The sequence below is a fragment of the Saccoglossus kowalevskii genome, chromosome 10, assembly GCF_978046115.1.
Source record: "Saccoglossus kowalevskii chromosome 10, keSacKowa6.1, whole genome shotgun sequence".
NCBI classification, from domain to species: Eukaryota; Metazoa; Hemichordata; class Enteropneusta; family Harrimaniidae; genus Saccoglossus; species Saccoglossus kowalevskii.
Window position 1 is genome coordinate 15014581 of NC_140650.1, and position 11513 is coordinate 15026093.

Consider the following 11513-nt stretch of genomic DNA (forward strand, 5'->3'; position numbering starts at 1 on the left):
ACATGGCTGGTCCACATCTTTGTTCTTACCAATCCATGTATCGTCCAACATGCTGTAAGTCACATTTCTCCAAACCTCGGACACGACCCACTTTGGTGTCGACATTCCAACTATGAATAAACCCATTGCAAATGTTGATGCCGTCGCACATATAAAACAAATTCCCTGCTTCATTGTGAGTGAAGAGAGTCCAAGAAATGCTGAAACAGTACTTGAAAGTGCATTTTCGGCGGTTCTGAATTATCGCGAAGACCTGGAGAATCGACTCGGAGCGAGAGGAGGAGCTATGGCCAGCACAGACGGCGGTACAGTTACATGGGTAGTTAACGCGTTTATCGTGCCAGGGATAGCTCATTTATATAGATCATAAATAGAATTGTGCAACACATGCTGGCTTATTTTAAATAGGAAATTTGACCTCAGGTGATGATGGGACGTAATAATATGTACGTATGTGGCCCGTTTCCGAGGTTAAAGGGCGACAGTCTTCGCGCCGCGTCCTGTTCGATATGGGACTCATAGCGACGTATATAACGCGTGTAAAATACATTGTTTATTTACATGAAATTGGAACACGCGCTGCGCGACGACCACCGCGCTTTGAATTCATGGCGCTTATTGAGAAATGATACTAAGTTGCGCCCCCCCCCCCCCCCCATTAAGTCTAACTCCGCGGTTTACACAGAAGGAACATGTTGCCCGGAAATGAGAAAATAATTATACCCACCGGGCACGTATCATGTACGTAATATGTATTAATCACGCCTGGTATAAATTAAACGTAATCTGGACTGGTTATATTCGGTAGACATTGCAGGAGAAATGAAATTGCGTACATGTCCAACTCGTGATCAAGTTCATGATCATGAAATACATGATCGTGATCATGAAATACAATTCGTTGGGTGTAAAGAACCTGGTTGGTGTAGATGAATGTAAAACTTACAAATTATTTGGTAAACGCTGATTATTTGAGTTGATTATTATTACATAATGATGACGGCCTTGAGTTGTTATTTTAATTGCAATGTAATTAATAATCATAAATTATACAGACAAAATAAAATAAAATAAAACAAAAATATTTAATTTTAATGTCTGCATAGCATTTTAACAGGTGTAAATTGATAGAGGCGTCAATTGTTGAGTTTGAGTCCGTCAAACCATAGAATTCACTGTAACTACCCATCTTTTTTCTTCGATTTTTGTTTTGTTTTTAATAAAACACTATCTGTGTCATTAGTGCCAATTTGTAACAGCCGTCGCCAAATGTGAATTGTCGAATAAGTACTAGTCACCAACTTGAGAGGCCAGGCCTCTGTCAGATGATTTTATGTGTTTTATTTCAATGATAGTGCATCGTGTGTCATAAGTTTCTGCGGTCCCTACCACGTGGCTGATTTCAACTACTAGTAAATGGCAACTACTCGACTCTTAGTTTTCAAATCGCATTTTATGCGATACTAGCTTTTTGTCATTTTGTCCGTGCAATTAAAATCACAGCCATTGCCGCTTAAATGTTATGTTGATGAAGACAACGTTCATATTAGCCACGCAGAGGATGTGGATCCATGGCCATCGAATGCACACACTTTTTTAGTCCATATGAATTTATATGTCACGTGGTACACAAACACTATTATTGACACCTGTTTAGGTTTATTGCTATATTCACAATTTTAGTATTCTAAGATCGCAACAAAAATCAAATTAATGGCAAGTACAAATTGGTGAACAATTTCAAGCCCCCCCCCAAACACAAATGATTTGTTTCTGGGCTGCATGACTTAATTTTTCAACTTCGTTAGCTTTGGAATGTCTTAAGGATTATAAAATAGTTAACAAATTCTGTTTCTTTTTTCTTGTATTACATATATTTTTGTTCACAAAATATATATGCTATTGAGGTAGACAGAGATGAAATTTTATTATTGCCGTCTTGGTATATTATTGCGCAATTGTAGTAAAATCAAAAATGAAAACCAGCGTGGTTTCATTATATACCGCCCTCACACGGTCAATTAACAGTCTACTTCCATACGTTTATTGTAAACTTGAAAATAAGAACATGCAATCTTCCAATTTCAAATATATGGTATATTACAGTTCCTCTATAGATAGATTGAGGGACTATGGCTATATATATATATATGAACAATACCTGATTTTTGTTAAATTTACGCATTTAAAAGATTTCACAATCTGATTGAAAAAACGTTCAGCATAATCTGATGAAAATGCAAAGATAGACATTAACATATATATAAATTTAAAAAAAAATCAAATTGTGGAATTCCTTTTACTAGTGATTTCTTAACAGTACATTCGATTTATTTACTTAGCAGTCACATGACCACGTGAATGTTGCATCATTTTGAATTGTGTTAATTATGAGATTTCATGATAAAATACAATGTTTAAAACAATTCTGAAAATAATTAGTGTAAATGCTACTTCGTGAAAACCTCTAATACATTCTAATGGAGACGTGAAGTAGGCACACTGATGATAATTTATGTTTTGTTCCGGTAATGTAACATGCGCAATTTCAAATTTATTGTTTCCATCTAAATTTCAGAAGCGTCCGGTCTTTTGATATTTCAGAATGTGAAAGTATGTCTTTACACAAAATGGTTTATTTGAAATACAATACCAGTAAATACATTGTCATTTTGTATTGCTGCCGTTAATAATAGATAAACATCTGAAAAAAGTGGGATGCTTTTCAATAACAAAGTGTTTGTACAACCTTGTTCATTTTGTCATGTAAATGTTTTAATTAAAAGGAAAACTCTTCTGACTAGACTTGTATTGAATACAATTTATTTTTTACAATTTTATGCCTAACAGGAAGGAAGAAAACAAAAATGAAAATAAATTATTCGTGCCTTGGTACGACACTAGGCCAGTCAGCAACGCGAACATTTGCAAACATTTGCAAAACCAAGATGCGAACATTTGATACAATCTATATCTTGTACCGGGTATATCAAGTTGTAATTATATTTAGTTAGTTCTTAATTTTGTTAAAACAGTCATATTTATTTATTAAGCTAACTGGAAGGTTTGTTCTCATTAAAAATCAATTTTTCCCATTTATTTATTAGTTATATTGAGAATAAAAAATTGTCAATATGAGATCAACGCTGAGTAGAGTGTTATTCGATTAAACTTTTATTCTGAAGCAGAACAAATTGAAAATGCAACACAACAGTAATCAGTGTTTTTGACAGATTAAAGCGGGAGGATCGTCACCTGCGCACGCGCAGGAATTGGGTCCCAAACGACGCTAAAAACACAAAGCCTGGAAATAGACTCTTGTAAGTAAATGCTATGGCCATCTGACGCATGTGCAGGTGACGACTCCCAAGACAAAGACAATTTGAGTAATCCATTCAGTATCTGATAATATACAATGACTGTTGATAATTGTATTTTTTAGCCATTCATTCATAGTAAAATATAACTTGTGACGTAATAAAGGTACTCATTTTAATGTCATATTTATAACAATTACTCTGTTGGCCAAGATAGCTCCACTGTCATATCGGTTGATTTAAAGAATTTAATAGCATTATCAACAAGACTGGTAGTTTTCAAAAAAAAGTACATGATATAATTTGTTGGTTTGATTTACTGAACATGCAGGTCAACTAAAAGAATATAGCTAAAAAGATTTGTGTCACATTAAGAAAATATACACTAAAATACAACTTATTTTGATAATACATGTACATGTAGACACATAATGAACAAAAATAGTAAACAATTGGGTCAGTGGTTTTCAAAAAGAAGTCAAAATTACCAGTTTTAGTTATAAAGTATTCATTAAAAATAGAAAATTGCAGATATCATCACAAAATGAATGAGGTTACCCAAAGACATCTATACTCCAAATATGGAAGCAATTCGAATAATAAGTGTCATTTATGAAAAGTTGAACTAGAGAATCAGTTGAATGATAAGTCTGGTGAATCTGCAGTGGCTTTGAGTATCCATGAAGCAAAAACACCCTGCAGCTGCCCTTCCAATAGAATCTATCATTTGGAGTTTTGGTGTTGTTTTCTACCATAGAGGGCGTTTATCATAGTTTGTGAGTCAATTACATCAAGTTTTTTAAAAAAAAAAATAGTGTCTTCACGAAAGCCTAGTGGAAACAATTACGGTACATCTAAATATTTGTAAGGTCCTTGCATAAGCATTCATTCCCCAACACACACACACTAGACAGCGGCTTAGCAGTACTACTCGGTATATGCAAGCAGGTGATACAATTAAACATGACACAGACTGTGGCTCAGACTGGATTTAGTCACACCAGTTTCATTTTGATTAAAAAAAACGTCTTAGTTTCATTTGGTGTTCCAAATTTCAATTAATTTATTGTGGTAGGCTTGTTTGACCTGAAACTATCAAACAGTGTTGAAAAAAACTTAGTATTTCAGTGATTATTACTGAAGATTCAATTGTAAGTGCAGGTTATATCCACTCCATGTTAATGTATCCACTTTATTTGTTCTGTGATTAGATCCATCTTGAAAATTAGATTACAGCAGTTGTTGCATTTTTCAAAATTTATTTTAATATCATGAAAATACAATCCATTGTGATGACTTGAACATTGTACAGACAAAAGTTGATACATGATTACCTTGCAGTACAAATAACACATGATCTAGAAATGTTGTGTCTATGCCTAGTACAGATGTGTGAACATGTTCCCAATGCAAAAACATAAACTATGCCTTTATGGTGAAATTTACTAAAAGGATTTAGTATTTTGAAAACATTTCATACACTTCATACGCCTGTGACAGCAATTATGAATACATAAATAATTAAAAATTACTGGGCAAGTATCTGCTTATCACTCTAGATTGACATTCGTAAACATCCCAGCCAGATTATATGGGCGATGAGGAGTATTGGTGATATTTCATGAATTTAAAAACCAAAATTGGAAATAAGGAAGTTACAGCAAATAGAAACCATACCATACATGTACCATACATGTCTGAGGTCAGTATTTGCTTTAAAGATATAACAGTTGATTGTAGCAATACGTACAGCACTGTACAAACATACATTGGTGTAAACTTGACATAAATCAGGCACTATGCTATGGTTTGCATTGACAATTTTTTTCTTGGACTAAGATATAATATATTTGAGATGAACAAAGTTTGAGAAATCTAGCCCCATTTATAAATGTATATTTGCCCTTAGTGATGAAAATGTGTTAGCACATTAATATAATAGGTGACATTGCACTTTACATAGCAACCCAAACCAGAATTTATGTTGTAGTACCATAGACATGGCATTACAGAAATGATGATGAGAGACAATCATTTCTTGAACATGTTTGCTGTAATTATTATTTTGTTCTGCTCAGGAGCAGGAATATGTAATAACTTCATTTCATATTCACATATTTCATTGGAGCATATACATACACAGACTGTAGAATGTACATGATTTGATTATACTAGTTGAGGGTTCCTGGTGCGCATAATATTCAGTTCAATTTGATGATGATGATGATGATGATGAAGTTAGTTCTATTTTCAATACCGGTAACATCTCAAAACTATGACACCAAATTAAACATTTAACTGCCAAGTCATAGTTTGGCTTGGTATGAACACAAATATCACATGACACTGGAATCCAAAGAATGGTCTAATCAATAACTCAGCTATAAACTAGGATGAACATAATGGTGGATTTGATGACCTACTCAGATATGATCTAACACTAAAACATGCAATTACATACTCAATTCTTTGATTTGTGACAGACATACGTTTTCTCAAATTCTCAATAAACTTTTGCATAGATTATTTTCATTTTTTAAAATATTCATTCTTGCATCCACAACTAATTAAACATCATGATTGTATGAATTCCTAAAACAATAAATTGGTTCAATGAATTAATGCTTTGACATCTGCAACTTAAGTTTTAACAATAGCACTGAAATAATACTTATTTGGTCAGGACAAGATTAGAATAATTTAAATTATGTCAATTTCTGGAAGAAGATTGTTGAGCTGCTCAGAAAGCAATGAATTATACAGAAGACAGTGATACAGAGAGTAGCATTATTGTATGCTTATTATGACAGATTTAGAAATATTTTAAAATTGTTGTCGAATACCATAAAGAACATTTGGTTAAATACAAAAATTCTTGATAAATGAACCCAATAACTTAAAGTTTACAAATGCCTTTCGCAAAGTAAGGAAGGGTAAATTACTCATTATTAAAGGAACCTCATTCCCTGTGGCCATTTTGAATATTAATGAGTTCATGCATATTAATGAATATTCATACCGTCCAGCACTCTCTGTCTGCTGGGGAGAACCCTGGGAATATCTACAATTGTTGATATTGTTTACTATATCATGAAATTGACAAAATCACAGTTGTTTACTTACAAGGAAAACATCCACTAGCAAGAGGACAGCCGTCAACTTGTTGTCCACAAGTTGACGGCTGACAACTCAACATAATTTGTTACATGGAGGCTATGTTTGGACTTCCTCCTTGGTCATAATAAAATGAAATCCATGTTAGAATCTTATAGCTTTCTTTCTTCTTATATTTTTTTGTGTTTTCATTTTCTGACAAATTGACAAGGTTTAAAAATCATGGAGCCACAATTTTTTTTTCTCAGAAAAATGAAATGTGAGTTTGCCATATAATACATTGTAAACAATATCAACGATGATAAGCTTGTTACATAACTATTCAACTGTATGAGTAACCATATGCAGGGTTCTGCCCAGCCTGATTTGAGTGCCGGTCGCTAATTAATATTCATGAGGTCATTAATATTCATGAGCTAATTAATATTCATTTTCCGTTCCACTAGCTACGATTTGACTTTAATTATTTTAACTTTTATTCTAAATATTTCAATGTAAAATTAATCTGCTTTGATAAAAGTGAAAAATGTATACACTTTATTTTCACAATCACATCTAAAATATGTATTTTGAGACATTTACCTCTGACCTGCTTGACCTGCTAGCGACCAGCGTGGGCAGATCCCTGCATATGTTGGTGAATAGTGAAAGTCAACAATCTGTTGTTACCAGAATTCAATGAAATTGGACAATAAATTTATCATTAATTAATTCATAACTAAAGCATTTGAATCTAAATATAATCTGACAAATTAAGTACGTTATCGACACTGATAATTATAAAAATAATTGAAGTAATAATTATTATTATTTAATACATAAGAACCACTCCCATATCTCCTTTATTAGTCTGTGGTGATGTCATTCTCATGTTGATCGTCATGTCTGGGTCCTCTCCTTTAGAGCTCAGCTTCACAACACCAAAGTTGACGACAAGGAGACAAAACGCAGCCACTACCAGCCAAAAGGAGTAGTCAAAATGAACCCACTGTGTTTCCCAGGATTCTGCAGTATGAGCGTCATTCAGGAGGCCGTCGATGAGTGACACATAATATTCTATGATGAACAACACCATGCATATTCCGGTGAAAAGCGCTACCAGATGGGAAAAATATAAACATGTAAATCATTTTAAACAGTCTGACTACATACATCTTCAATAACTGATAATATCTTATGAAATTTACTTGAATTTGATTTAAGTTACCAAACATGCAGGTCAACTAAAAAAATATAGCTAAAAGGATTTGTGTCACATTAAGAAAATATAATTTACATCTGACATCTTGGTTAAATCACTAAAATACAACTTGTTTTGATAATAGACATGTCTTTGGCATCCACAAGTAAAGAAAATACAGTACATATAAAACGATAAATCATTCTCTGTGTATATGATAATACCGGTATAATCAAATAATTTGTGCATGATAATTTGTTTCTAAGAAAATTTTTGTTTGTTTTTATGTATTCTTCTATATTTTATTTTAATAATTTTGGCTAAAATTTTTGATTAAAATTTTAGAAAATGATTAAAAAAAATTTGTGAATTTTGTGAATGGTGGCTAAAGTTTAGTGCTCAAAAGGTTGAACACTTGAGGGCGCACTCCTCTCTAAAATACTGAATATGTTAACTTTAGGGTTCAAACATTCAAACACTGATTACAAGGTACGTTCCAGTATTGTATCAACGAATTTAGACAGAAAATATGTAATTAAACAAGAATACCATTTCTAGTACATACGCTTTTGTAAATTACATGATAAAATGTTCAGAGAGTTTCATGTGATCACAATCTCATTAAGCTTGCATATATCTCTAGCAGAAATTTGTTTCTAATATGGAATTTCACTTTTTGAGTGCCATTGTGTATTTTTCAATAATTTTGTAACCAACAGGTCTTGATCAAAATTTAAAAACAAATGAAGAAAATATAATTTTGTGATTTGTGACAAAAATTAATTAACTTTGGTTAAAAAGAGTATAATGTATCTTACCTGCCAGTCCATTCCAGATATAGAGACCAAAGATTCCTGTAATCATGCCGATTGGTACTTTAATTGTGTTATAAATAGCAAATCCTATCGTTACCAGTCCCATAATAATACCCAATGCACAAAACACTATTGTAGATATCCATAAGCCCTCATTGTAAGTGTCTGCAAGATAGTCTTTTGCTGCAAATATATGTAAATGAGATCCAATGAGATCGCGTTGAAAGTCGCATGACCTAATGTTCTCATGTAATGGTATCCGTTGTTCCATATCATGATAATTAACATACGTCAGTGGACGTGATGACGAAAGAAAATTGAACCCTATTTGAGGGGTAAGTTTGTTGCTTCCTCGTTTCAACAACATCTCGGCATCTGATCAAATTTTGTTTGATCTTATTCATATGTATTGAACAGCAGATATGTGTCTCTGATGAAATGAAACAGTTTTAGGTAAACCACAAGCCAACCTTGCTGGGTGTAATTTGTAAACTCAGGACACCATATTTGCTCTATTTTCTAAGGTTAAAATAAATAAATAATCCAGTGTGCATGTGTGTATACTGTACGTGTTCTGCAAACACCTCAGTGTGCAAGTTGCTTATTTAATTAATATTTATGCCCGTTACCACAAAAAGTTATTAATTGTCAAAATAGCTCTGCTTTCCTACAAGAACATTGCGGAAGCCAAGTCAAACAATGCACACCCATAAGACAAAAACAAAGTTAACCCACAAAAAAGTTGTTTGGTTTTGGCAACTTTTCATCAAACAAATTGTTTACAAAATTATATACACATCAAATATCAAAGCAATCGGGCTGGTAGTATTCAAAAAGAAGTCAAAAATATCATTCTTTATAGACACAAAATGAATAAATGATAGAGGTCCACCCATGCATATATATCAAAGTAATGTCAATCGTTTTCAAGATTTTGAAAAAGCAATTGTTGATGGACGACAGACTATGAAAAATCACCTATATGAATAGCTCCGCTCTTCAATGACAGCATAGCTAAAAAGAATAATTTCTTTCAAAATTTCAAAACTGAAGACTTTTATTTTACTGGTAGTTTCTGCCAAAATATTTGAAAATGGAAAGGTTTTCATTACACCATTTATTTTAACATCCCAGATTCACAAACAATTTTTCTTTTTTTTTTAGCTTACAACATTATGTCTTGTCTTTTTACCAACAAAAAAACGTTGGATGGACAACCAGACTGAAAAGCCTAAAACAAATTAGTTGAGAATGAATTGCTTTTGCACTCACCCCTAACGCTACCCTCCAGCGCTCCCCAATTTAATTGTATAAGCTCTATCTAAGGACACCTACAGTTATCTAGAGGGGATATGTGCAATTGAATGGGGAGGAGGTGGGGGGGGGGGCTGTGGTGAGGGTTAGAGTTAGGATTGGGATACAAAAGGAACTCTTTTCTTCAGTCATTATATTAGATAATGTGATTGGGGTATTCAGTAGAGTTTATGCATATCATTAAAAGATCTCACTATTCGCAAAATCTTCCAAAGGTGTCTGGCTATACATCATTTTATAGCGTGCAATCTCAGTGTTCTGTATCTATACTCTCAAAGTAAAAATGTTTCATTTTATCGTTACTTATCTAGATGGAAAAATACTGGTTATAAATCATAATGAGTGATAAAAGAAACCAGGTCATGCATAATACATAGGCAAGGTAGATTTTAAACATACCAAGACGGGTATTCACGTACCAGAAATTTTTGTGTGAAACGAAAAAAATTTCATCTTTGTTTGAGCATTTACTCTTGGCACAACAAACCTGTTCCATTCATCTTCATAAATATTTATCAATTTCAATGGCAGTTGAATCAAACCAGTCAATCAATGAGCGTGTTATGCAGCAACGTCAAACGTCAAAAACATTCCAATGATATTTAATCGGCCAAAGAAACCGCTTGTTTCAGTTTGAATTTGAAATTTTTAAATATTCATAAAGATAAAATGAACAGGTATGTTGTGCTGAGAGTATCTAAAAGATTTGCTTAACATCACAGAGAAGAAAATATATAAATTGATATTGATTATAATCCTAACGTTGTTGCTACTGCACTGTTTCTTTTTCATATTCACACCATTAAATATATCTAATACCGGTAATAGTCCTAATTGTGGCAGGCAATGATAATAAGATAAGATAAGTGTATACAACCAGAGTGAAATACCGGTATATATGGGCCTATATGGTTCCGACGAAACGAAAACTTGATCACAAGAGCATTTTTATCAAGGAACGCCCTGCTTTAAATTTACTTAACAATTGACGCGAAAAATCAGACAACTTACAACTCTGTTCATAACTCCTGGGTCCAGCACCCCAGTTTAAATATACAACGCCGTTGAATAGCCCGAAGTATATAGACCCGAGGTATGTCCCACGGTCATTAGGATTATCCGGAACTTTGTTTTGTCCGTAGTCGTCGGGTTGGATGTCATCTTTGTCCTGGTAGACATACGACCAAACCCAATTCTCGGTGACAAATGCTGTTATCAGAAGGGCGGTGGCAGCTAGGGCGATACATGCACACAGAAAACAGAACGCCTTTCTATATCGCAACATTGTGCATACAATATGCAGTTAATCAAATGTACAGTGGGTCGAACCAGATCGAAGACCAGCAGGAAAAGAATGTCTACCTAGTTAGTAAACATGAATAAGTTCGAGAAGACAGGGTACTCAGTCGGTCCACGAATCCGTCATCGTACTAGTATATCTCGTTGCAACAAGACCCAAGAGCAGTAAAATCAATGTCCAGACTACTTCAGAAATAATGTCGGGGAATGTTAACGCCCAGACTCAAAATGTTACAATAACGAAGTCGACACAACCTGTTGATGATCCAACCTTTGGTCTCAAACGCCCTGTGACAGAGTTCTAGTGACGTCACGCCTAGAGTCTTTGCAATTGTAACTAGCACCCAAAATCAAGAAAAACGTCGAAATATGGTTACAGCGGGCCAACATTGATTTTGTCACACCATCACACGAGTGACAATTGTTATGAATGGGTGCCGCTCCGCAGGGTAAGTCCACTATTTATCACAGCAA

At 33.8% G+C, this 11513-nt stretch overlaps 1 protein-coding gene across 1 annotated transcript; it reads right to left on the reverse strand.

Moving 5' to 3' along the window:
• Positions 1-4556: 4556 nt before the first annotated feature.
• Positions 4557-11498, reverse strand: LOC100375672 (clarin-2-like). Its single transcript, XM_002734900.4, has 3 exons — positions 10752-11498; positions 8430-8609; positions 4557-7526 (listed from the first exon to the last, which is right to left on the reverse strand). The coding sequence occupies exons 1-3, from the start codon at positions 11023-11025 to the stop codon at positions 7243-7245; spliced, it is 738 nt and encodes a 245-aa protein (XP_002734946.1). The 5' UTR covers positions 11026-11498; the 3' UTR covers positions 4557-7242.
• Between the last annotated feature and the right edge of the window lie 15 nt (positions 11499-11513).